This window comes from Momordica charantia (genome assembly GCF_013281855.1).
Source record: "Momordica charantia cultivar OHB3-1 chromosome 9 unlocalized genomic scaffold, Mcharantia_2.0 BLBB01000009.1, whole genome shotgun sequence".
NCBI lineage: Eukaryota > Viridiplantae > Streptophyta > Magnoliopsida > Cucurbitales > Cucurbitaceae > Momordica > Momordica charantia.
This window is the reverse complement of record NW_028275167.1, coordinates 11,768,097-11,795,660: the sequence shown is the minus strand read 5'-3', so window position 1 is coordinate 11,795,660 and position 27,564 is coordinate 11,768,097. Positions and strand designations below refer to the sequence as shown.

The following is a 27,564-nucleotide window of genomic DNA, read 5'->3' as shown; positions in this document are numbered from 1 at the left end:
GATGTAGTCAATCGATCGGAGTTATAGAACCGTTCAAAACTACCCATATTGGAGATGACAAAAATCTTGGTGGAGTTTGCGTCTCTGCTTCAAGACACAATAATTCCACCTTGCCTCATATTGATTGTATTTTTTTAATATACATTTTGTTCTCTTTTTTAAACTAAATTATCAATAAAAATATTAAATACTTTTTAATTATTTACACTAGTAAATAAAATTTCAGTAAATTTTGCTATTTTTTATTGTTTAAATTTAACAATTAATTAAAGTTAATTACTAAATTGGTAATTTTCTTTGTAAAGGATCCCATGGACGATGATTCTTGACATTGACCTTGATTCTCCAAATAGGAGAATTGAGTAGAGAAGAGGACAAAAAATTCCTGCGAAATTGAGGATATCGAGGGCCACGTACCAACTCTACTCTGCATATATTTTTCTAATATATCTATCCAACTCTCTGACTTATCAAAATATAAAAAACTAAAAATAGTAACAGTAGAACTATAAATTTTGGACCCTCGTCAATGCATGTCAAATTATATTTTACTAAATTTGAGGTCCATTACAAATTTACATGTATGTAACAAAAACAACAGAGACAACAAAATTAAGGGAAATTGGCTCAAATGACCTTCAAAAGTTTTTGAAATGCTCAAATGACCCACCCTTTAATTGCGCCCAAATGACCCACTTTTAACATAATGATGTGTCAGAAGCAGGTGAAATGACCAAAATGCCATTAAATGTAACAGATGACCACTAGAATAATTCTAATTCCCGGTCGAGGTAGAAAAATTCCCGCCTGAGGTAGCTTCAATGCACGACAAACCAATTTAATGCACACCAACTTGTACCTTAATAATCAGTACATGCCATTACTAATCTCAGAGAACATATGTCCTTATCGTGAATATTCTCTCTGCACAATCCTAAAAAATCTGAAAAGTATTGTCAATATTCTCTTTAGAAGTTTCAAGATTTTGGGAGAAGTAATTCTTTATTTTTTATGCTTTCTCCTTTTTGCGCAATAATCTTGCTTGATGTCTACATTTGAACATATGTGTTTTTATTTGATCCTCGTTTGGTTTATTTTTGTTACAGTCAGAGTAACAATAACTTTTGTTATTTTGTTTTAAACCCATATGTTCATTCCTCCTACACTATGCGTTTTAATTTTCGGGTCATTCTCGAGCGAGGTGATATGATTCTCGGCCAAGAATCATGTTTTTGATGAACTACTAAACTTTCTCGACCGAGGTCAGAGGTTTTCAAAACGGAATGTTTGTTAAACTTACCTCGGGCTTGGCTACGTATTGAACTCCACCTCGAGCGAGAAAATATGTTTCCCGCTCGAGGTTGATGTATATTATATATATATATTCTATCTCTAATTGTCTTTCAATTGTGCTTTGTAATGCAGAACAAAATGGTACCAAATTGAAACCCTCATACTTGGTTACGTCAAACTCGTGTACCCTCGTCGGAGATGAAGAATATTGGATTTTAACGAACGACTACGTGCCGAGGACGATTAAGCCACCAAAATTTGTTCCTCGTGTTGGACGTCGCCACTGCCGCATATTTTTCTTGATTCCATAATTCCCGGCCAAGTTATAATCGACCCCGATCGTAAAATTCAATGAGCTACGAAAATAGAGATTAAAGTTCTATACATTTAATATGGAGGTTATTTTTTATTTCATTTCTGCCAATATTCTCGGGCTCGAACTCGGTCGAGGTAGATACCGAGGTTGGTATTTTTTTCAGTTGTGCAAAAAACCTCGAGCGTGAACCAGCGTACCTCGACCGTAAAATACAATGTTCTTCAGAAATAAAGATTAAAATGATCCTAATATTGAAAACGCAGTCCTAAACTCCATTAATAATTGATGTTTTGTCTCAATGTATCTAAACGAGTCCCTGTTAAATCATAGTCAATATACTTAAATTCATTCGTATTATCAAATTTAACTAAGTTACGTACAAAATAAGAAAACAATTCTAATGGAATATCAGAAAATAGGTCTATTCGCCCAAAGTTGAAAAGCAAGCTGCCTCCTAAAGTGTGTGATCCTAGACTGTCTTAGAGTATCCAATGCGGACCCGGTTACATCGTACTCAAAATACTTGATGCAGAAAATCCAACAGTCGCCACCGCCAATCTGCTGTGGTGCTGACGTAACTCGTCGAATCCGTCATGGTTGGATCGGTAGATTGGGTTGGACTTTCATAACATCACATTTGAAGAGCATTACTGGGATGATGGTGTGCATTACCTTCAAATGATCCTCCATAGCATGATCCGTGGTCATTGAATTCAAGGAGTCCCATACTACGATCTCGCCTTCCTCGAGGTCGATACATACCATTACCCAATGCTTGCCCCTAATGTTAAATGGGATATATATGGCGTCCACTTCCATCCACCTCAAAGGGTAGTCCGTATGAGTGCCGTCAGTATAACCCATGATGCTCTCGTCCCTCCCGTCCCAATCGTACTCGGCCGCTACTTTTGAAGGCAATGAACTATCAGATTGCATGCATGCATATAGATCATCCTTACGTCTGAAGTAGTTCTGTAATGTTAAACTTAACCCAATGAGTCATTAACCTATGCACTATGACCAATTTGAAGTTAGTGGATAGGCATGAACACACGTACCGCAAGAACTAGATCGCCAGTTGTGAACTTCCGAGAACACAGATCAGGCCGCTGCTCAAGCTTCTTTCGCAGTAACATGAACAGCTCATCGACGACCTATGAACAGTACCCAATTTATAAACATGAACGTATACATATTTACTATATTTAGTTGTGGTTAATGACCACTTACCTCGGCTGTGCACCAGTTACCTGGCCTCAATAGGTTGCGGAACCAGGCCTTATTCTTGATGGAGTATACGGTCTTTCGCGTTGCACCAGTTACCTGGCCTCGTACTGCTTTCAGCTCACCTTCTACGCCTTCAAGTTTCTTATCCATAACGGCTACACGCGTGTCCAACACTTTAATTCTTTTCAACACTTTCTTGTTAACCTTCTTCTTTTTTTCTTTGTTCTGTATCGCCTCTCCATCCTGGTTACGATCGACCTCGGCAGCGGTAGGAGCACCAATATTGTCGGTTGGACGGTCCGTGTTTCTGTCTTGACCCTCGAATGCAGTCTCTAGACGTTGATGGACTTCCTCATCAGCTTCTAGTTCATCTGATGCTGGTTGTTCGATTGCCCTATTCAAAAACCTCATCTCCGCTTCAGTCGGTTATAAGCCCCTAATTCTGGCCTGCACGGAAAATGATATCAATACGACACAATTTGAAATAAAGTCATAAAAAAGGGTCAGACTTACTATTGTAGACTGGAATATCTCCCTCTCCAGCACGAGCCATCTAGTCGAGTGACCGCACCTCCACCGGAGCATGCGGGGTACCAAACTATCACTTATCTTCCTGGCAACTCGTCCCATCATGGAAGATATTGTCTCATACGCGCACACCTGCACAAATTACAAATAATGTTAGTAACGATTAGTATGTCCAAATTAAATTAAAAATTTATATATATTTATTTACCTAGAACACCATGAGAAAACATACAGACTGTACGATTTCCTCAACGCCCCCTCAGGTGTCTTCTTCGCAAGTGCTCGCTCCAGACTCCTCATAGTCTTCTCAAATGATAGCCCGCCCGTAAAGTACAAATTCAACAAAGTATACAATTGAGACCTTCACCACGTCTCAATCATCCTCAAAACGAAGCACTCAGCCAAGGTCAGGTCTACATTATCATCGAAGTACATGGTCCTAAGCCTACGAGGATAGGTGTCCTTCATAACGGTGGCTGTCGAATATTTTAGGCCGCTAATTAAATCAAATTCTCTCAGTCCAAAGGACACCTTACTACCAAACAAGTTAAAACTCATGGTGTCCTTGCGACTCTCATTTACCTCCCTAAGCAGCAGACAATGAATTAGTGGCCTGTTAGAGACGAGATCCACATCAAGCAAATGCCCAACTGCAGTCTTCCTAAATAAACGAAGCTGATCGGGGGTAAGTTTCTTCTTAATAGCCTCGGATGTCTTCGCTAGGTGCGATAGATAGGTCAGCTGGGACGAGACATACATCGCGAGAGGGACCTTCGGTACCAAATCCATTTCCTATAAGTAAATACACACAAACATTTACACTTAGATTCAAACCATCAAGTTTACACTAAACTAAACCATATATGGTCAGAAATGAACACTGTTTAATAACTCACTAAATAATTCGGGCAAAATATATATTACTGTTAACAAAGTTTACATTCTGTAATTTTCCTCGGGCACAATCTCGGGTAAGATCGGGCCGGAGAAATTTCACAGAATGTAGACTACACAAAAATATGTAAAGTCGCTCAACGTTTGTAAGCTTCTATCATTTTTCTCGGGTCAACCTCGAGCGAGGTTCTGCCCGAGGTATTCAGCATAGTCTCAACCTTGAGGTTCCTCGAGGTAAGCTCGAGGTTGGATTTCTTTCAAATACCTCGGGCTCAACCTCGCTAGAGGTCAACCTGAGGTACTTGAAAGAAATCCAACCTCGAGCTTACCTTGAGGAATCTCGAGGTTCAGGCTCAAGCATCTGACGAATACCTCGTGCTCAACCTTGCCCGAGATCGACCCGACAAAAATAGCAGAGCTCTCCTCCTTCTTCAACCTCCCAACACACTTAGAACGGTTCCCTCCCACATACCTCAAAACTCAATTTCAGCTCAAAAATCAATTTCAGCAGAACAACAATGAAGGAAAAACCCATAAATAATGGAACGAACAAAATAAAGTAAAATCGAACAGCGAAAACACTCATTCATGTACATGGTCAACAAGGTACAGTGCTGGTGTTCATGAATCAACAGAAAAAAACCCATTCAACATGAAAAAACGCAGCCCTAACCCGACGGGGCAGTGGAAAAATTGAACTTACCTCGAGCGATTTTGAATGAAGACGGAACGGGAGAAGACGACTCACGTGAACGGAGAAGGAGAAGACGACTCACGCAAACGGAAAAGGAGAAGACGAACGGAGAAGGAGAAGACGAACGACCACTGAAAATGGAGAGAAATGGGGAAAGTTAGAATGGTTCAATTTTTTGAACAAAGGGTACTATAGTAATTTCGCTACCTTAAAAAATTAATTTAATATTCAAGTGGGTCATTAGGGCATAATAAAAGGGAGAGGGTCATTTGAACAAAAAGTTTTTACCAAAGGGTCATTTGAGTCAATTTCTCCAAAATTAACTCAGGCTGTCCGAACACTCTGAGGCCAACAGGTCTTCCATTTCCGGCGGCCACTCTTCAATCCAAACCAAATGCTCTTGCCAATGACTTGCTCGACGTGCCAGCAAGTGTGCTGCTCTATTTCTCTCTCTTTGTAAATCTGAAGTTGATTTGTACATTAGGGGGCAGAGAAGCTAATGCATGTGAAATAATAACCCCAGTTTTCGATAGGTTTTCCACATTGAAGAAGATGGAACACTCGAAGTGAGTCTGTTTCCAGCTGAATTTTATGTAAGTTGGACTCCGACACCAACTGAAGCCCTTCAGCCACCACTTCATCCACCGTTAGGACATTCTCTAGATAATTTGTTGCAATAACCATAACCTGTCCTCTGTGATTTCTGATAATTATACCCAACCCTGCATTTATATCGGTAGGAGAAAAGGAAGCATCCGTGTTGATTTTGAAACCCCCTTCATCTGGGGGGCTCCAACCCAAAGCATTTGTTTCGTTAATTTCATTGCGTTGTTGGAGCTGGGTAGAAGGATTTATATTTGCTGTTCTATAGGCTGAGAGATACGCCTCTATCCAGTCGTTAAGATCGATTAAATCCCCCTTGAAAGCACCTCCATTTTGACCAAAGGCCATCGAATTACTTTGGAACCAAATACCCCACATAAAAATGACTAGCTCCTCAAATTCCACGTCACCCAAACTCTCTTGCCAAACTCTAAGCAAGAGAAACACACTATAATGGTCCTCCAAATCAGTGAGATTAGCAAATCTGAAGGTTGCCCATTTTTGCTTTGAGTGCTTGCAAGCCCAGAACAAGTGGTAGGCGTCTTCTCCTTTTCTTTCACAAAAGAAACAACAATTGTGTACATCCACCCCCTTTTAGCGAGATTTTCCCCAATTGGCAGCCTATCAAGGCAAAGACGCCAAAGAAAAACTTTAATCTTGCATGGGATTTTCAACCTCCAAATTTTCTTCCACCAAGCCATCATATGCTCAGTAGAGGAATTAGAAGCTTTAAGACAGGGCTGTTGCATAATCTCCACTCTGTAACCACTCTTGGCCGTATAAATATCGGTTTTTTCATGATGCCAAATGAGCCTATCACCCCCTCTATCTCTTCCAATGGGAATGGATAGAATGCTTTTTGCTTCATCAGGAGAGAAAATTTCCTAGATTGTGTCCCTACGCCATTGAGTCGTTTCAGGATCAATTAAGCTTCTGACTCTAGAATTCACATGGAGCCGAGGAGCAAATTTGTAACAGAGGTTGATTAGGGATCAATTTATCACTATATATTCTCACACTATCCTCATTTCCTATCTGCCACTGAGAACCCTCTTTCAAAAGGTCACGCCCCCAAACAAGACTACGTCAAATAAATGACGAGTTCCACCCCACCTTAGCTTGCATGAACTCGCATGATTTAAAGTACCGCCCCTTGAGGACCCTAGTCAAAATTGAAGATGGGTTATTAAGGATTCTCCAACACTCTTTTGCAAGAAGTGCCTTATTAAAAAGCTCCAAGCCACGAAAACCCATTCCTCCCAAGAACTCTGGTTTACACAGGATTTTCCACCCCACCCATTGAATCTTTCTGTCTTCCATGCCCGCTCCCTACCAGAAACAAGCAATCATATGGTGAAGATCATTAATAAGCTTTTTAGGCAATGACAACTCTCTAAAAGAGAGTTATTCTAGTGTATATTTGGGTGTTTTTATGCAAAGAAATGTCAAGGTGTGCCAGTTTTGGTTCTTAATTAGCCTAGATGGGATTAGAAAATGGAATCTAAGATAAAAGTCCTAGGTCTTGAATGTTTTAGCTAAATATTGCACTAAATGCTCTTATTTTTGGTTTAAACGCACATGTTTAGAAGCAGAAGACTAAACATAAAGAGAGTGCTAAATCCAGAAAAGAGTAGCAAGGCATTTTCAAGACAGAACAGATGAAAGCTGGAGCGAAGCAGAGCTGGAACATGGATTTACTGCACAGTAATAGCCCAGACACGAGATTTACCGTGTCCGTACAAATTTCAGCTGGGTACCCTAAAAACGGAACCTTATATAAAAGAGACATTTAACCCTAGCCGCCACACACAGATCCCAATAGAAGCACGTTTTTTAGAGTTGAAACGACAAGGAGGAGGACTCTTTCCATTTTTGGGGGCAGAAAGCTGATGACGGAAGGGATATTCCACTATAGTTTTGATCTGTCATCATCTTCTTCTTTGACTTTTTTGCTATTTCCCTAAGATGGGTTGTCTTCTTCTTTTACCCATTGTATTTTCTTCTTCATTCATGAGCTAAACCCCATTTCGGGGGAGATTCATATGTTGTAACTGCTATGAAACCAAACTTCTAGCTGCTATATTAGTTTTTGAATTAAGCTGTGTTTATTTCTTATATCTTATTGAGCATTGTTGGTCGCTTTGTTCTGTTTGCTAGCTTCTGTATTGACCCAGGAGGACTTACAGTTTGCTAACTTGCTTCATTAATGATTAGTACTTTTCTATAATATTTGTGGATTCTCAGGAATAGGGTCCCCTAATCATTCCTAGAACTTGTTTTTATTGCTTGGAAACTTAGCAACGAGAGTTGTGGGTATCCATGTTTGGGTGTCTCGGAAGGGAACCAAGTCGAGTTGGGCATTAAAGAGTATTAGTGAGCTAGAGGGTAGGTTGAGAATTCTATGGGTGCATGTTGAATCTCCATATCTGTTAACTTCCCTTTTTTCGCATTATGTGCTGCTTCTTCTTCTTGTTTTCAACTCTACGAAGTGTGTCTGCTATTGAGATTTTTACTGCTTTGTTTATTATATTTGTTTAGTTACGACAAAATATCCATAGTTCTTTGTTTTTACACTTTTGGTATTTGTGAATATAGTTTAAAATATTATCCAAAGTCCTTGTGGATTCGACCTTGTTTAATACTACAATTGGTAATTTCGTGTATATTTACACGTGTTGTCAGCACAGTTGTGTGGACGCAACAAGTTTTTGGCGCCATTGTCGGGGACTTAGTGATTTTATGTTAAACAATAGTGTTGTAGATACAGTGCTTAATCGAGTTTTCTCTTTCTCACATTTTTGTGTGGTTGATTTTTTCGAAGATAGACTTTATTAACTCCTCCTAATTTCTTCTCACTATGACCTTCTTTATTAACCCTAGCATCCTTAGATTCCATATTAACTTTTTTAGAATTTGTACCACCTAAGTATTGATTTCTCCTAGGGTTCATTCTTATAGCTTCCTCATATTTTCTTCTTTGTTCCCTAGGATCAAAAACTAACTTTTCATGAGAAATCCTAGGAGGTTCAAGAGGAATCATACCCGGTTTGGTTGGTGGAGGCAACAACACTTTCTTCTTTTCCTTCTCTTTGTCGTGTGGCTTGGAGGAAGATGAACCTTCCATGGTTCTTGAGTTTGCTTCACGATCGACAATGAAAATCCCTCCAATAAACCCTAAAAGTGCCGAAAAAGAGAGAGATGAAAGGGATTTTGAGAATCTTTGAGATTTCTTGAGAGAAGATTTGAAAACAAGTGAGAAAATTATGGTAAAAATCGTGAATGGGGTGTTTTCAAATTCTAGGGCTTTTTGTTTTATGTTTTAAAAGCTATTAAAGACATAATTGGGTTTAAAATTGGGCCTCTTTTTGATTTAAAAACAACCTAAAGCCCATTTAAACATAACCCACATAAAGCCCACGAAAGCCCTAATCCATAACTCAAAAAAATCGAAATTGTCTCTTAAATTGCGCCTGGCGCAATTTTGACGTGGGTCGGATCTTGATCCTGCAAAATTCAAATGCAAAAACAAAAATTAGATTTGGAATCTACACCAAAAAGCCTTAAAGAAAGTGTAAAAAATTTGTAAAAAGAAAACAACAAAATATTTTACATAAAAACGCCCCCAAACTGTCCGAGGGATTGTTTCCACTGTTTTCTCATGGGTCTTTCAGTATTACAGAGGTTTTACCTCTGTCAATATACTCGCCATAATATTTCTTGACTCGATGCCCATTTACCTTAAAGATATTACCTTTAGAATCCTTTAAATCCACCGCTCTATGTGGATAAACATGTTCAACTACGAATGGCCCTGACCATCTATGATCAATTTAGCTAGTGTGAAGAAAAAGAAAGAAAAGCGCTTCCGGCCCAGGGATGTCCCCACACAGAGAGTTTGCCCCCCCGAGTATGATTGCCATATATCGGGGTGGAAGATGGAATCGGGGCGATTGGCTGCGGAGCCTGATGCAAGCCTTCCCCAGGCGGAATTCATATTTCAGTAGAACCCGGGAGAGCTTTGACTATTAAAAATTCACTGTTCTGGGGTGTTGGTCGAGATAGGTTGGGTAGGGCCCCAAAGGTAGTTGCCCCATCTCTCTTCCACCCTTTCCCGTGATATAGAGTCCCGCACAATTCCGAGACTTAAGCTTACCTGGAAACAACTTTAATCTAGAGTTAAAAAGCAAAACTAAGTTTCCAGGTTCTAAATTCTTGTCTATTATCTTTTTATCATGCCACTTCTTAGTTTGTTCTTTGTACATCTTGGCATTCTCATAAGAAAATTGACGAAATTCATCCAACTCATGTAACTGGAGCAATCTTGCTTCACCTGCAGCAACATAATCAAAATTTAGTTTCCACGTAGCCCAATATGCTCTATGTTCTAATTCTAATGGAAGATGACATGCTTTACCAAAAACAATGCGATATGGGGACATGCCTAATGGAGTTTTATAAGCAGTTCTATACGCCCACAAAGCATCATCAAGTTTAATAGCCCAGTCCTTCCTATTTACATTCACAGACTTCTCTAAAATTGATTTTATTGCCCTATTTGATACCTCTGCTAGTCCATTAGTTTGTGGGTGATATGCAGTAGCAATCTTATGGTGAATGTTATACTTTTTAAGCAAATTACTTACTACTCTATTCAAAAAGTGCGTACCCTCATCACTAATCAAGCATCTAGGTGTACCATATCTAGTAAAAATAAAGTTTTGCAAGAAGAGAGAAACTACCTTGGCATCGTTAGTAGGGGTGGCCAAAGCCTCAACCCATTTCGAGACATAATCAACAGCCAAGAGAATGTAATTCTTACCGAATGAAGGTGGGAACGGACCCATGAAGTCGATGCCCCAAACATCGAAAAGTTCAACTTCCAATATTGGGTTTAAGGGCATCTCATGCTTCCTTGTCAAGTTACCTGATCTTTGACAGCGGTCACATCCTTGAGTGAATATATGAGCATCTCGAAATAGAGACGACCAAAAGAAACCACTTTGGAGGACCTTCGCTACAGTCTTACGTTCAGCAAAATGCCCACCATATGGTGATTTGTGGCATGCCTCTAGAATCTCCTTCTGTTCATGCCCAGCAACACACCTACGAAGAATATTATCAGGTCCTAGTTTAAACAAGAAAGGTTCATCCCATCTATAAAACCTGACATCATGAAAGAACTTCTTTATTTGGTGCTTACTCAGATCATTAGGAATTATTTTGCTCACCAGATAGTTCGCATAGTCAGCATACCAAGGGACTTCAGAAATAGCTAAAAGATACTCATCCACAAAATGCTTTTTAATCTCACAACTATCATGCTGCAAAGAAGACTCTAGCCTAGATAGATGATCCGCTACTTGGTTTTCTGTTCCTTTTCTATCTTTTATCTCTAAGTCAAACTCTTGTAACAACAAGATCCATCTAATCAACCTAAGCTTAGCTTCTTTTTTAGCAAACAAATATTTAAGTGCAGAATGATCGGTAAACACTATCACTTTTGTCCCAATCAAATATGAACGAAACTTATCAAATGCGAAAACAACAGCCAAAAGTTCTTTCTCAGTCACCGTATAGTTCAACTAACTACTATTCAAAGTTTTACTTTCATAATAAACAGGATGAAGAATTTTACCTTTCCGTTGACCCAACATCACACCTACAGCAAAATCACTTGCATCACACATTAGTTTAAATGGCAAGTTCCAATCTGGTTGAATTATGATAGGTGCTGAGCTAAGTGCTTTCTTAAGTGTCTCAAAAGCTTTCAAACAATGTTCATAAAAAACAAAGGGTCGATCCACTTCCAACAACTGACACAAGGGCTTAGAAATTTTCGCAAAATCTTTTATAAAACGGCGGTAGAAACCCGCGTGTCCTAAGAAACTTCTAACACCTTTTACAGTTGTAGGAGGGGGTAGTTTAGCAATCACATCTATTTTAGCCCTATCGACCTCAATTCCTTTTTTTGAAATTCTGTGACCTAAGACTATACCTTCACGTATCATAAAATGGCACTTCTCCCAATTAAGCACAAGGTTAGTCTCTTCACACCTTTTTAAAACATTCTCTAAGTTCTCTAAACAAACATCAAACGACTCACCAAACACAGAAAAATCATCCATAAAAATCTCTACCGTGCTTTCTATCATGTCTGAAAAAATAGCGGTCATGCATCTTTGGAAGGTAGCGGGAGCATTACAAAGACCGAACGACATTCTCCGGAATGCAAATGTCCCATAGGGATACGTGAACGTGGTCTTTTCTTGGTCCTCCGGAGCTATAGTAATCTGGTTGTAACCCGAATACCCATCGAGGAAACAATAACATTCCTTCCTTGCAAGACGATCAAGCATTTGGTCAATAAAGGGTAATGGAAAATGGTCTTTTCGAGTTACCTTGTTTAACCGACGGTAGTCCATACACACTCTCCAACCAGTCACCGTTCTAGTTGGGATCAACTCGTTGTCGTCGTTTGTAATCACCGTCATACCACCCTTCTTGGGAACGCATTGAACCGGGCTAACCCAACTGCTATCTGAAATGGGGTAGATCACTCCAGCATCTAACCATTTTATGATTTCCTTTTTGACCACCTCTTTCATTTTCGGGTTAAGCCTCCTTTGGCACTCGATAGAATTGGTGGCTCCTTCCTCCAGGATGATTTTGTGCATGCAAAATGTAGGGCTAATTCCTCTTATGTCCGCTATGGTCCATCCAATAGCCCTCTTGTACTTTGATAAAACCTGCAAAAGCAAAGATTCATGTTCATTAGACAAATATGAAGAAATGATAACGGGCAAAGTATCGTTTAAACCCAAATAAGCATATTTTAAATGAGAAGGTAGGGGTTTCTTTTCCAATTCTGGAGGTTCAATGATGGAAGGTTGCAAGGCCTTCAAATCCGCTATTGTCGGCTGCAAAAACTCAAAACGCTCAAGTTGGGGCAAAATTGCGCCAGGTGCAATTTTGGATTCTTTTTCTGCGGCCTCCAAATCTGCTTCCAAGTCTTCCACCATCATTTGCTGGAGTTCCTCCATGATTGCTCCTATTGTAGAGCACTCCTCGACTTCATTCGGGAGACGCATCGCATCGAGGACATTGAAGGTTACCTGTTCATCATTGACCTTCATCGTGATCTCTCCTTTCCTAACATTGAAAACCGTATCTCCAGTTGCTAAGAATGGCCTCCCAAGAATGATCGGCACCTCAAGATTTGCTTCACAGTCCAAAATTATGAAATCGGCGGGAAAAATAAACTTATCAACTTTAACAAGCACATCTTCTATTTTTCCTTCCGGTTTCTTTATGGATCTATCAGCTAGTTGTAAAGTGACAGTAGTGGGACGAACTTCTCCTATATTTAACTCTTTAAAGACAGAAAGAGGCATAAGATTAATGCTTGCTCCTAAGTCACACAATGCTCTTCCTAGGTTCTTACCTCCTATTGAGCAGGGGATGGTAAAACTTCCTGGGTCCTTACATTTAACAGGCAATGGATTCCCTAGAGCATCACTACTACACTTTGTCAAGGCTACCGTCTCATGCTCACCTAACTTCTTACGCCTAGATATGATGTCCTTTAAAAACTTAGTGTAGTTAGGCATTTGTTCTAAAGCATCTATGAGAGGTATATTGATATGCAACTGTTTTAGAATCTCAAAGAACTTCTTAAAATGACCATCCTGATTCTTTTTAACTAGCCTTTGGGGGAAAGGTGGAGGAATCTTAATATTACCTACCTGTGGAGTAGTGCTGAGCACTACTTGCTTACCTTTATCCGCCTTCTTATCTTTTTCTTCTGAACTTACAGGTTCTGCTTTCTCTTCTTGTTGTGGATTGAAGGTAGATGTAGGAACAGCTGTAACTACATGAGTTCCTTCGTCTGGAAGTGAGGGTCCTTCATAACTTAATCCGCTTCTTGTGATAACCGCCTTACAGTGCTCCTTTCCCTCACGATCTCGCTTCGGGTTTTCTGTGTGTCCAGGCAATGTACCTTGGGGTCTAGATTTCTGGTCATTTGCAATCTGCCCCACTTGCATCTCCAAGCTTCTTATCGCAGCATCAGTTCTTGTCATGAACTCTTTCATCATGGCCTCCAAACTTGCGTTGTTACCACTTTGCTGAGTAGTATTTTGACCTCTTTGCTGATTGTATTGTTGAGGCTGCGACGCCGGTTGAGTTGGAAAACCAGGAGGAGTATAGTTTTGCTTGTATTGTTGAGCGGGTGCTTGTGCACTTCTACGAGCTACTCCTTGGTTACTCCAGGAAAAGTTTGGATGGTGCCTCCATCCAGGGTTGTAAGTGTTTGAATACGGGTTGAAATTCCGCTGGGCACCTTGACCTACATAAAAAATAGATGCTGGATTAGCTCGACAGTTCTCATATAAGTGGTTATCACCACAATAGACACAAGATATATCTGAAATTTGCAAAATAGGAGAGGGTTCAGGTATCGCCGAAGTGACGGTTTTGGTTTCCTTCTCCATTGTCAACTGCTTTAACATTTGGTTCATAGCCGCCATTTGGGCTTGCATTGAAGCTACTGTGTCTAACTCAAAGATTCCAGCTGATACTTGCTTCTTTGGTAATGACCTTCCTATTTCACCTTGGTCATTAATGTCTGTCATCTTATTCAAGATATCAACGATCTCATTTATCGACTTCTCTAACAACGAGCCATTGGCTGCGGTGTTCAACATCATCCTTGATGAACGATCCAATCCTCTATAGAATTGTTCAATCTGCACACATGCGGGCAATCCATGGCTCGGGCATCTTCTAAGTAACTCCTTAAAACGCTCCCAAGCTTCTTGAACTGCTTCGTTCTCCTTTTGTCTAAAAGACACAATGTCCTCTCGGAGGTCTGCGTTCCTGGTCAAAGTGTGGTACTTTGCCAAAAATTTCTCCGTCAGTTCTGCCCATGTCTTGATAGAATTTGGTTCTAACGCGTTTAGCCAAGTCCTTGCACCATCCCTGAGAGAAAAAGGAAACATTTTTAATCTTAGTGCATCCTCAGAAACACCAGGAAGTTGAAATGCATTAGCTATTTCAATAAAAGATTTAAGATGGGAGTAAGGATCTTCATTAGTCAATCCTCCGAACTGGCCCATTGTCTGTAGCATCTGGAACATGATTGGTTTGAGCTCGAACTGTGCGGCTTGGGGTAAAGGATTATTTATCCCTGAATTTAGGTTGTGGAACGCATGAGTGACATAATTCCGCATGGCTACATCTCGATTATCTGCTAAAAGGATCGGATTAGGAATTTCTCCTGCTCGGTTTGTTGCTCCTTCATCTGCCATATCTCCATTCACAGGTGGATTTTGTGGCGGTGGAGGATCTTGTGCATTTCTATTCATCTCGATGGTCTCTTCTTCTTCAACTTCTTTCTTTTTTTTACTTTCTTTCTCTTTTCTCAACCTCTGCCCACGCTTTCTCCTCTTAAGGGTTCTTTCAATCTCTGGATCAAAGGTCAACCAACCAGACCCTGTGCTCATACACAACTCCCTTAATGGTTAGATATAACAGTTAATTCCAAGGACAGAGGTATGCAACAATCACACAATGAAATAATTCACTTGAAAAGAATATGATTTGAAACTCAAGTCCCCGGCAACGGCGCCAAAAACTTGTTGGGATTTTCTCTACCTTTAAAAAGATTAGAGACTCGTGCAAGCGCACACGGTTACAAGTAATACTCGGAAATAATCCAAGGTCGAATCCTCAGGGACTTGTTGCTTTTCAAAATCAAGTAATGCAGTGAAATAGTTCAAATATGCAATTGTGATTTAGGAAGAAAATAATGGTGAAATGTTGTTGTTTGGGGTTTTAACTATAAGGCAATTTAATGAAACTCAACCTCCTTGTCTCCTACCTTAGTTTTGGTGCAAAACATGGAAAACACACTATGTTGGGAAAATGCACCAGGTGCAATTCCTGACTTTTCTTGGGATTTGAGTTCTACTCTTTCACTACCGCTTTTGGTTGCTGCAGAGACTAGGGTAACCTACAATCATATTCCTATGTGTGATTACAATCCTAGAGAATATCTACTAACTCATTTGCATTATGGGTCAGAGGCCTATTCCTAGGACCATGTTTTATGTGCTTATTCCTAAGTCACATCTCATATTGGTTTCCTATTATTTTACCTAACTCACCTTTCCCAAGGTCGGGCTTTGGTGTATAAATCAAGTTCCCACTGGCCAAATGGAAAAAAGATGTAAAGAGAAGTTTTTAGAAACCAACCAAAAAAAGTGTCAGGCGCAATCTGGCCAAGATCCCGAGCGTGTTGAAAATCAAATCTTTTGACTAAGGCATTCCACAAGGAGGTTGATAACTAATTTAGAACATAATTAAATGAAAGTAAATGCACGAAAACATAAAGAAAGTATTTTTCATTGAATTTAAATGAATAAACGAGCTGTACAAGGAGTTCTAGCTTAACCCTCTTTTCTCTCGAGCGTGAGGGGAGTTGAAACTCGCTAAAGAACTTTAAAAGAACAGAATGAACAAAGAACGGAAGTAAGAACTCGAATTAAAAGCACTACGAAAGGTAAAAGCGTGAAAAACAAAGAAATGAACAACTAGAACATGAAAATAAACCCTAAAAACGTGTTCTACAACTATAGAGCATCTAAAAGAAGATGAAATGAAGCTTGGAAGGGATGATTTGCTGAGGGATGGATGACCTCCTTTTATAGCACCATAGGTTGGTTGAAACTCCCCTCCATTTTAGGTGGAAAAGGGTTGAGATTCACCTAACCACCTCACTTGGACTTGGACTCATGGTTTTAAACATGTGGGAAATGTCCTCCTTGCCCTTCATTAATCAAAACGTGCGTTTTGACAAATTGCCCTCCAAAAATGCGCCAGGCGCAATTCTGCAAAAGATAGAATTCTGTTATTTTCTTCCAACTTTGACCGCATTTATCTCATATTTTTTCTAAAGTACCATAGTTTGACTTTTATGCATAAATAATCTATGTATGTTCTACTTTAAGAATATATGGTCCTTTTTGGAAAATAATAATGGGAAATGGGTCGAAAACGTGGTCAAACAGGGCTACCGACACATGTTTTTGCAGTAAAAAGTCAACCCTAACATATCACAATAAAATGTGATGGGCAAGTTCATGTTTGGAACGACTTCCAAATCTGTCAAGAACTTTCTAAGCCAAACTGCCTCTTTTGCTGCTTCACAAGCTGCAACATACTCAGCCTCCATGGTGGAGTCTGCGATGCATCCTTGTTTAATGCTTCGCCAAACTACCGCTCCTCTGTTAAGAGTGAATACTGACCTCGACGTGGATTTTCTTGAATCCTTGTCTGTTTGGAAGTCAGAGTCGAAGTATCCTGTAAGGATGAAATCCTTAGCGCCATACACGAGCTTGTAGTCCCTCGTTCTCCTAAGATACTTAAGGATTCCCTTAACAGTAGTCCAGTGATCATATCCTGGGTTGGATTGGTACCTATCGACCATCCCTACTGCATAGCAAATGTCAGGCCTAGTGTATAGCATAGCGTACATCAGACTGCCCACTGTTGAAGCATAGGGTATACATCTCATATCCTCAACTTCTTGAGGTGTCTTAGGACATTGTTTCTTAGACAGATGAATTCCATGCCTGAAGGGTAACAAACCTTTCTTGGAATTCTACATCGAATATTAAACAAACATCTTGTCGATATAAGTTGCTTGGACAGGGCTAACGTTCTGTTCTTGCGATTCCTTAGAATTTGGATGCCAAGAACATATTGAGCTTCTCACAAATCCTTCATTTGGAACTCAGTTGCTAGCCACTTCTTTATGTCAGTAAGGTATCCTACATCATTCCCAATGAGTAGGATATCATCCACATACAACACTAAGAAGGCTACAGTGTTGTTGACGACCTTCTTGTATGCACAAGGCTCATCAATGTTTTGGTCAAAACCATAAGATTTGATCGAAGTATCAAATCTTATGTTCCAAGATTGAGATGCTTGTTTCAGTCCATATATGGACCATTTAAGCTTGCAAACCTTTTGCTCTTGACCTTGAGCTATGAACCCTTCGGGTTGAGACATATAAATACTTTCTTCAAGATTGCCATTCAGAAAAGCAGTCTTGACATCCATTTGTCATATCTCATAGTCATAATATGTGGCAATGGACAAAAATATTCTAATGGATTTGAGCATAGCTACAGGGGATAGGGTTTCTTCATAGTCCACCCCTTCCCTTTGTGTGTAGTCTTTTGCCACAAGTCTCGCCTTATAGGTTTGTACCTTTCCTTCGGCGTCTCGTTTTCGCTTATAGATCCATTTGCACCCTATGGGTTTTACCCCGTCAGGTTGATCTACAAGTTCCCAAAAGGAATTGAAGTACATCGACTCCATTTCCAGGTCCATTGCTTTGACCCATTTGTCATTGTCAGTTTCTTCTATTGCCTTTTTGTAGGTCAATGGATCTTCGACGCCGTCATCAGGTACGACAACTTGGGTTTCAGTTAAACCAACGTAGCGGTCAGGTTGTTAAACAATTCTCCCACTACGTCGAGGCACCCTCAATACTTGAGGTGGATGTGACTGACGTGATGTACTGGCTTCATCAACAACTCTTGTTGTAGTGCCAGTTTGATCAACAACTCTTGTTGACGTGTTTGTAGCCTCTTCGGAAATCTCGTTAATCACTACCTTACTTCGTGGTTTATGATCTCGAACATTGTCTTCTTCCAAGAAAGTAGCATTTGTCGATACAAACACTTTGTTTTCTTGAGGATCGACGCATAGACCACCTCTCGTCTCTTTAGGGTAACCTACGAATAGGCATACTTTTGAACGAGGTTCTAGTTTCTTTGGGTTAGTCATGAGCACGTATGCTGGGCATCCCCAAATGCGGAAGTGACATAAACTAGCTTTACGACCCTTCCATAGCTCAAAGGGTGTTTCAGAAACACTTTTTGATGGAACTACGTTCAAAATATAAACCGCAGTCTCCACTGCATAACCCCAAAACGAGTTAGACGACTAAGCATAGCTCATCATTGATCGAACCATATCCAACAGGGTTCTGTTTCTCCTTTCTGATACATCGTTTTGTTGAGGTGTACCAGGGGCTGAGAGTTGGGACGTGATTTCATGCTCTATCATATAGTCCTAGAATCTCAAGTCCATATACTCTCCACCCCGATCTGATCGAAGTGTTTTAATGGTTTTACCTAATTGATTTTCAACTTCAGTCTTGTACTCCTTCAACTTTTCAAGGGCTTCAGACTTATGTTGCATTAGGTATAAATAACTATACCTTGAATAATCATCTATAAAAGAGATGAAGTATTCATACCCTCAAGCTCGGACCACAAAGGTCTGAATGTATAAGTTCTATTTCGTCATTTTGTCTTCAAGACAAGACTCACATGGTGGTAAAGAATCGTTTTCTAACTCACTTAGAATGTCATTCTTAACCAACCTCCCAATCTTATTGAGATTAATGTGACCTAATCTTAAGTGCCAAAGATAGATATTTTCTTTTTGAGAAACTTTTTGCCTTTTATTTTGAGTTCTAGCATTTTAAAACAACTCGGTATTTAAAACTGCTTTAGTTATGGTTGGTCTTAGCACATACAAGTTGTTTTCAAGCAAAGCAGAACAAATATTGACACCATTTCTCGAAATGAACGCTTCATTCAATTGAAATGAAATGGAATACATATGTTCTAACAAACACAAGAAACTGAAATTAAGTTCTTTTTAATTTTAGGAACCACGTACACATTATCTAATAATATATACATATTCTTGGTTCTAAACAACTTGAGCTCCCATACCGCCACAGCTGAGACGACCTCTCCCGTTCCGACCTTGAGAGTCATCTGTCCAGCGTCAAGCTGCCTCCAGGAACTAATTCCATGAAATGAAGAACAAACGTGATTAGTGGCTCATGAATCCAGTATCCAGACGGAGTCATCGTTCTCCACTAAACATGTTTCCAAAACAAGTAAATCATATTTACAATCGTTGGCTTTCTTCTTTCCGGCCAAGTACTTTGGGCAGTTGTGCTTCCAATGCCCGTTCATATTGCAGTGGAAACACTTTCTTTTCTCTGCAACCTTGGTCTTGCCTTTCTTGACAGCAGCAGCAGCGGAGTCAGGTTTAGACCCCTTACCAGCAACCTTCTTCTTCTTAAAAGTCTTACTTCCAGAAGAAAAGGGCGCAGACTTGGTTCCAGAGGACAAACCTTGGTTGAACCTCTTTGAGGTAGCAACATTTGCCTCCCCTTCTTGTCCCTTACTTTTTATAAGAGACTGGTAGGTCTGCAGCTCGTTTAAGAGCGTGGTAAGAGTGTACTCCAGCTTATTCATAACCTCATTGCTGCGGAATGGCAGGAAACTCTTCGGAAGAGATTCCAGAATGAAGCTGACCTGACTCTGCTCTTCTATGACGGCCCCGTTCGACTCAGCACGTTAAAGTGGACCATCAGATTGAGAACGTATTCTCGCACTGAGGAACCCTTCTTCATGCAGGAGTTGTAAACGAACTCAAGGGCTTCATGTCGAGCCTGTGAGGACAGTTGTCCAAACATGCTCTGCAGCGAGTCCATGATATCGTTAATGGTGACCGTGTCCTCGTGCTTCTTAGCAAGCACATCAGATATGCTTGCCAAGATGTAGACCTTGGCCTTGTCATTGGCCTTGATCCACCTGTCATAGACGTTGCACACGGCCACAATGGCGTTAGGCACAGGAGCTTGAGGACAATCCTCTTGCAAGACGAACCTAAGATCATCTATCACTAGAATAGTGTTTAGATTCGATTTCCATTGTTTGTAATTCTCGCCGTTAAGTTTTTGAACCTATATTAGTTTCATGCATTGGCCTTTTAAACCCAGTCATATTTTAACAAAAGTAATTAAGCACCCTAACAAAATTGTTTTGTAACGACGCTTCAGTGTTTTAGATCAACAGTCACCGTAGGGCAGACAGGTACTTCTTCACTGAATTGAGACGTTCTCAACTAAATTTTATACCAGAATAACTCTTATTCCTATTAAATTTAGTCATCGTTTATTTGGTCAGGAAATTGCTAACTGACTTAACAACTCCCTGTAAGTGTGACCCGTCATTTTCGGACCTCAGAGATCTACTCCAATAATCCCGCCGTAGGGAAAGAAAATATTGGAGCAAAACCTAAGAGACCCTTATCCATTTCTGGAGTTTGCCTTGATTTTGATTCCATACAATGAACCCTCCGTAGGGATGGTCGCTCCAGGACAACACGCAGGTCATGTATGAAACCTCACGATGCAAACCAATGGCGGAGACCGCAGGATGTGTTGTCACACGTCCTTCTCCCACTTACTATGAATACTATCTCCATTCACCTCGATATTGAACCATGCAAACACCTTTCGTAGGGAGGCCGCGCCCAGGGCGACACGAGGCCGAGCATGGAACTCACAGTGTGAATATAAAGGAGAACGTGATAGAGAGAGAAAAGTATGTTATATATACTTTGTATATCAAATATATACGCTGTATATTACATATTCTTTTTAGCTCCCACTTAATATTCTAAGACTAGGGTATATTACTTAGATAAATCCCGGCTAAGTGAAATTAACTAAGTGATTTTTTTAGTCGGCCAAATATAACTATTATATTGGTATATGTACAATAATGTTTTAGTTCATTAAACACTTTAATAAACCAACGACATTATTGCATGTATATAAAATATTGACTAATTCAACCCCCAGGTCGGTTCCCAGGTAGAGGTGTTCCCTTACGGTCAGCTTAAATACCTCAACCTAGACAGAACTTTCCTTAGACAGGGTTCCCTTATAGGCAATATTTTATATTTAGTCTTTTATCATTTCAATTTAAACCTAGTTAAAATAAAATAAAAGACTACCCCTAATCATATTAGAAGATATAACCTAAGGTCTAATTAACTTAGACTCTATGTTTGCATGCAATTCTTTATTATAGATTTTAATTTCTTTCTACCACATTTTATAACTCTTATAAAATTTAAGAAATTAAGACTATAATCATGCATTGTAAGCATACATTAATATAACAATTATATTAACCAAAGTAATGTCATGCTCAATGCAACTTTATTTTCATCTAATTAATAGAACACTTATATTAATTATGAAAATAAAACATGCATTCATACATTATAACATTTATAACTATATGATGCATGACCATACATACATACTATATATCAAACATACATATTATGCATGTAACCTATGGTGAGATTTTAAAACTATATGACATACAATATGCAATATTCTTTTAATTAAAATATACATTCATAATGCATAAGATAATTAAATAGCAAAGTTGGAACAGTTTTTGGCACCCTAAGAAAGCAAAATAATACAAAAATAAGAAAACGACTGCAACTGCCCTCGAACCGTGAACCGAAGCCACGGAAATGCACTGAAAACACCCGGGACAGCGCCTCGGTGCCTAAGGGCAGCGCCACGGTGCTACTGCAGCAAAATGCCGCAGCAGCAGCGTCGCGGCGCCATGGCGCTGCACAGCACCGCGGCGCTCCAGTGCAGCGCCGTGGCGCTGTGTGCTGTCCCTACATAGCTCCATGGCGCTGTCTGCGTAGTCTGCTTCGTCTTCTTCGCTATTTTCTGCAACTTTTTGTACAATCCGACGCTACGAACGACTTTCGAGCGACCCGGACTTACAGAATCAATACAGAAATAATATGCCCAAAACACCGGGCTCTTACATGATCAAATCAAGAAGAAAAACGCTATCTAAATGCCAAAAACAGGAAATTTTCCAACCCGCAAACCCATATTTCGAAAATATGAAAACGCCCACCAAAAACATGGATTTTGATCCCAAAAAATCAGAACATCAACCTGGCTCTGATACCAATTGAAAGGATGTGAATCCCGGAGCGGAAGTGGACCGTTGTTCGTGATATTTGGGAAACAAAATCAAAGCGGTTAAGAAGAAAATACAGTGGAAAACTTTACCTTTGAAGAACGTTTCTTCAACGATTTCCGAACGAACACCACCAAACGATCTTCCTTGATATCCTCTTGGGTTTCGAGAACATGCTTGTGGGAGCGTTTCTTTGGAACGAGAGGGAGAGTTTGATTGAGAGCTTGAGAGAGATTGGGAGTTCTCTATTTTTCTTGTTTTGTATCCATCGCAGAAGTGTTCTGCAACCCAAGGAAAAAGAATGGCGTGGGTAACTCCCCACTCCCCTACAAATTTGCAGGGGAGTTTAATATTATTATTAATATTAATAATATATAACATATATAATATATATATATATATATATATATATAAATAAATAATTAATCATATTAATTAATAAATATTAATTAATTATTAATCTAATTAATAATTAATTAACATATATATATATATCAAATAATTAACACTTAATTATTTATCACATAAATAAAATCATATTATATAGTATTTCTCTCGTATAACCTATAGTTTTAATGTACATCTTATGCACATTATTTTTAACCTATATTTTTAATATGAATCTTATTCATATTAATTTTATTTGAATCTCATTCAAATAATTTCTCTCATAATATATAGTTTTAATTTAGATATACATATAATCCCTTATGAAATTTGAACAGTTCAAATTCTTCCAAAAACTTGATTCTCGTTTTACCCGTTATGAGCTAGCAAGGGACTTAATGGACCTACAGATCAGAAGCTTCAACGATGCAAGATTAATCGGTCCAAATCATTGACCGAGTTAATCAAGATTCGTTAACTACAGGTCATTCCACTAAAGACCCGCAGTTGCACTCTTCTCACTGCAGAATGTTTTCGTGTCCATGGATATACGACCATTAATGACGAGTCAATCCTTCACGAGTGCTCGTAACTCAAGTTGGGTCAAATTACCGTTTTACGCCTGAGTTACATCTTACTCCTTAAATACCACTGCTCCTCTAATGAACAACCCGGTTATGGTCAGACCAATAACCAGAAGTCTCTCTCAGGCCAATGAGAGGGTGGGGCCCCTTGTTCAAGTCCCGGAGTCGGCATTTAAAGGAACACTCATCTACTCCCCTAAAGTCGGAGAGGAGGAATTTCATCTTGTGAAGTTATGTTCCCAACTCCTCACTCGGTCTCGTCCCCAAAATGGTAGAAATGTTGAGTCGGCAACTTGGGCCACTCTCACCCATACAGATCAAAGGACGAGCCCTCATGGGCAGGAGTCCATAACTCACTCAGGAATGAGAATGAGTTGCCTGGTCATCCTAAGAAATAACAACCTATTAGTTAACGGTGTTACATCTAAAGATTGCCTATTTCGTGGTCCGGTCTTATACAAACTCATTGTATAGGATACCCCCACTCGCATGTCTCCACACGAACGACCTGGATCGAGTCGTCTGTAACCTTTACAGAGTGGACCGTATCCATAGTGTTGCCAGGATAAGGTACCCAGCCTTATCCATATACTATAGACCCTTTAGGTTATTCACGGGACATTATCCATTCATATATCAGGGGTATATCAAATATATACCCCGTATATCAACTATATACCCAGTATATATACTGTCCCGATTATATCAAAAATAACCTTGGATGTTTAGTTTATTGGATTTTGGACAATGCAAAGCTATAAATTCAACAAAAAAATTTATTGAATAAAACTTTATTGAATATACATTTGTTTTTACATAAATGCAAACTACGAGTTTTGGGCAACACAAAGGAGAGCCCAAGCAGAAGCAAACATGAATCCGCGCAACCCTAATCCGCACCAGCCACCGAATGTGAGGATTGAGAAAATAGTAGATGGGGTTCCTGTTGCTGCTAACGCTGAGGTAGCAGTGCCCTCTCTCAATGCTGTATTATTAGCAGATGACATCGACAGAGAAATCAGGGTGTATGCAGCTCCAGCATTTTATAATTTCAACCCAGTAATCACGGAGCCTAAAATTGTAGCCCCAAAGTTTAAACTAAAGCCTGTAATGTTTCAGATGCTCCAAACAGTGGGTCATTTTCATGGGCATCCTACTAAGGACCCGCATTCGCACCTGAAGTTTTTTATGAGGGTATGCAATTCGTTCAAGGATGAAGGAGAAACAACCCATATTCCAATATGTATAATCTCAGCTGGAGAAATCACCCAAACATCAGTTGGAGGGAAAATCAGGGAGGAAATAGTGTGGCACATTCATTGTTCCAGCATATCAGTAGAAAGGAAGTTATCACCTACGATTTGCGAATCAAGGTTTGGTGGTAGCACAGAAGCCCGCAGAATAATCGTTTGCATCATTAGAAAAGCTGATGAAGCAGTATATGGCCAATAATGACACTACTGTACAAAGCCAGGCCACATCACTAAGAAATCTAGAGCTGCAAGTAGGCTAGTTAGCAGCTGATTTGAAAAGCAAACCTTATGGAGCATTGCCGAGCGATACTGAAGTACCAAAGAGGGATGACAAAGAGCAATGTAAGGTTCTCACACTGCGAAGTGGGAAAGCATTACCTTCGCCACATACGAATGCTCTAGAGACTTTGAGCGAGCCTACTCTGAAAGAATCAGGAGAATCTTAGACAGTGAAGGATACTGAGCCAGTAGAGATAGTTTCACCTACTCCACCAATACAAATTATGGAGCAACCAAGGGAAGTTCGAGACTGTACTAGTGAGAAGGTCACCCCAATGGAGATTAACGCATCCAAGGCAAAATCAACGAAAACTAGAGTACTCAAAAAAAGAAAGCAGGCAGAACATGCATATGCTCCAGCAAAATACAGACCAACACCACCATATCCTAAGCGGTTGCAGAAGAAAGAGCAGAACGTTCAGTTTAAGAAGTTATTAGACGTGCTGAAGCAACTACATGTTAACATACCTTTTGTGGAAGCTCTAGAACAGATACCAAACTATGTGAGGTTCTTAAAGGAGATACTCATCAAGAAGAGAAAGCTGAGAGAGTGTGAGACTGTGGTGATGACCAAGGCCTGTAGCAATATCCTCACGAGCAAAATTCCAGCAAAGATGAAGGACCCTAGAAGCTTCACAATACCCATTTCCATTGGAGGACAGAAAATAGGGCTTGCATTATGTGATCTGGGAGCCAGCATCAATCTCATACCCTTATCCATCTACAACAAGCTCGGTATAGGAGAAGCGAGGCCTACGACAGTGACATTGCAACTTGCAGACCAATCACTCACACATCCGGAAGGGAAAATTGAAGATGTCTTGGTACAAGTTGATAAATTCATTTTTCCTATTGACTTTATTATTTTGGATTATGATGCCGATAAGGAGGTCCATATCATCATTAGGAGGCCGTTTCTTGCAACAGAGAGAGCGCTGGTAAACGTTCACAAAGGAAAGTTGACGATGCGAGTTCTAGATCAGGAAGTAAAATTCTCAGTATACGGCTCAATGATATTCCCAGCAGAAGAGTGTTTAGTGATAAAGATTCTGGATGAAGCATTAATGAAAGAGTTGGAAACATAAGGCCTAAAGTATGCCTACTTGGGTTCGTCAGATACTTTGCCGATCATTATAGCAGCAGCCCTACCCATGGAGAAGGAGCAGATGTTTCTGAGCGTACTAAAAGCCCATCAGAAGGCTATTAGATGGAATATTGTTGATATTAGGGGAATAAGCCCTAGCTTTTGCATGCATAAGATTGCGCTGGAAGAGGTATGCAAGAACTCCATAGAGCCCCAACATAGACTTAATCCAACAATGAAAGAAGTAGTGAAGAAGAAGATCATTAAGTGGTTAGACGCAGGTATCATTCCCAATTTCAGATAGCGTATGGGTAAGCCCAGTGCAATGTGTGCCTAAGAAATAAGGCATGACTGTGGTGGAGAATGCAAAGAATGAGTTGATACTCACGAGGACGGTGATAAAATGGCATATATGTATGGACTACCGCAAGCTGAATAAGGCCACAAAGAAAGATCATTTTCCTCTCCCCTTCATCGATCAAATGCTAGACCGACTTTCAGGACAGGAGTATTACTGTTTTCTAGATGGGTACAGTGGGTATAATCAAATTACAATAGCCCCGCAAGATCAGCAGAAGATGACATTTACTTACCTCTACAGAACATTTGCCTTCAGACGAATGTCATTTGGGCTTTGCAATACCCCAACAATGTTCAAAAGGTGAATGATGGTCATCTTCTCTGACTTGGTAGAATCAGTAGTTGAGGTATTTGTGGACGACTTTTCAGTGTTTAGGAAGTCATTTGCAGAGAGTCTGGACAATCTGAAGAAGGTGCTGCAAAGATGTGAAGAAACAAATCTAGTATTAGATTGGGAGAAATGTCACTTCATGGTGCAGGAGGGAATTGTGTTAGGACATAGAGTCTCTAGAAAAGGCATCGAAGTAGACTAGGCAAAGATGGAGGTAATAGAGAAATTGCCGCCACCTGTGAATGTCAAGGGCATCCGCAGCTTTTTAGGGCACACCGGTTTTTATCACATATTTATAAAAAAATTTTTGAAGACCTCTAAACCTTTTTGTTCTTTGCTTGAAAATGATAAAGAATTTAACTTCATATATGATTGTTTGCAGGCGCTCAACACACTGAAACATGATCTTAGCTATGCCCCAGTAATAACAGCACCAGATTGAACGCAGCCTTTTGAATTAACGTGCGATGCCAGCGACTATGTTGTGGGAGCAGTTCTTGCTCAATGCAAAGGAAAGTTGCTGCATCCAACATATTACACTAGCAACACCCCGGTAGAGGCATAGATCAATTACACCACCACAGACAAGGAATTATTAGCAGTGGTGTTCGCCTTTGAAAAGTTCAGAGCATATCTGGTAGGATCCAAGGTGACTGTCTATACATACCATGCAGTACTGAAATATTTGCTCACAAAGAAGGATGTTAACCCGAGGTTGATTCGCTGGATTCTGTCGTTGCAAGAGTTCAACATAGAAATCAAGGACAAGAAGGGAACGAAAAATTTGATTGCTGACCACGTGTACAGATTGACTGGCCTAGGAACCT

General features: G+C 39.9%; 3 protein-coding genes and 1 non-coding gene across 5 annotated transcripts; 2 read left to right on the top strand and 2 right to left on the bottom strand.

Annotated features, from left to right (window-relative positions):
• Window positions 1-1,936: 1,936 nt before the first annotated feature.
• Window positions 1,937-11,004, bottom strand: LOC111016993 (uncharacterized). 2 transcript variants are annotated; one of them, XM_088117907.1, is made up of 8 exons: window positions 8,598-9,570; window positions 5,241-6,884; window positions 4,962-5,083; window positions 3,573-4,156; window positions 3,350-3,496; window positions 2,840-3,283; window positions 2,668-2,763; window positions 1,937-2,581 (listed from the first exon to the last, which is right to left on the bottom strand). In XM_088117907.1, exons 6-8 carry the CDS (start codon window positions 3,245-3,247, stop codon window positions 2,201-2,203), a joined length of 885 nt encoding a protein of 294 aa, XP_087974033.1. In that variant the 5' UTR covers window positions 3,248-3,283; window positions 3,350-3,496; window positions 3,573-4,156; window positions 4,962-5,083; window positions 5,241-6,884; window positions 8,598-9,570; the 3' UTR covers window positions 1,937-2,200. The 2 variants fall into 2 exon arrangements, 1 of the variants encoding a protein (XP_087974033.1); XR_015787353.1 differs by lacking the exons at window positions 4,962-5,083; window positions 5,241-6,884 and having other exon boundaries at window positions 8,598-11,004.
• Window positions 11,005-11,131: 127 nt separating this feature from the next.
• Window positions 11,132-14,080, bottom strand: LOC148208958 (uncharacterized). The gene has a single exon (XM_088117386.1). The coding sequence runs from the start codon at window positions 14,078-14,080 to the stop codon at window positions 11,138-11,140; it is 2,943 nt and encodes a 980-aa protein (XP_087973512.1). The 3' UTR covers window positions 11,132-11,137.
• Window positions 14,081-14,315: 235 nt separating this feature from the next.
• LOC148208957 (small nucleolar RNA R71) lies at window positions 14,316-14,422 on the top strand. Its single transcript, XR_015787531.1, has one exon. It is a non-coding gene; the product is annotated as a small nucleolar RNA R71 (small nucleolar RNA).
• Window positions 14,423-25,186: 10,764 nt separating this feature from the next.
• Window positions 25,187-26,047, top strand: LOC111017014 (uncharacterized). Its single transcript, XM_022292642.1, has one exon. It carries the CDS (start codon window positions 25,187-25,189, stop codon window positions 26,045-26,047), a length of 861 nt encoding a protein of 286 aa, XP_022148334.1.
• The last annotated feature ends 1,517 nt before the right edge of the window (window positions 26,048-27,564 follow it).

Bases quoted from the DNA above. Each gene is read 5' to 3' on its own strand.
- LOC111017014 (XM_022292642.1), top strand. From the start codon at position 25,187: ATGGAGCAACCAAGGGAAGTTCGAGACTGTACTAGTGAGAAGGTCACC.
- LOC148208958 (XM_088117386.1), bottom strand. From the start codon at position 14,080: ATGGCGGCTATGAACCAAATGTTAAAGCAGTTGACAATGGAGAAGGAA.
- LOC111016993 (XM_088117907.1), bottom strand. From the start codon at position 3,247: ATGAGGTTTTTGAATAGGGCAATCGAACAACCAGCATCAGATGAACTA. The intron at 2,764-2,839 runs GTAAGTGGTCAT...TACTGTTCATAG, and splicing joins GTAACTGGTGCACAGCCGAG to GTCGTCGATGAGCTGTTCAT. The intron at 2,582-2,667 runs GTACGTGTGTTC...TTAACATTACAG, and splicing joins CTGGCGATCTAGTTCTTGCG to AACTACTTCAGACGTAAGGA.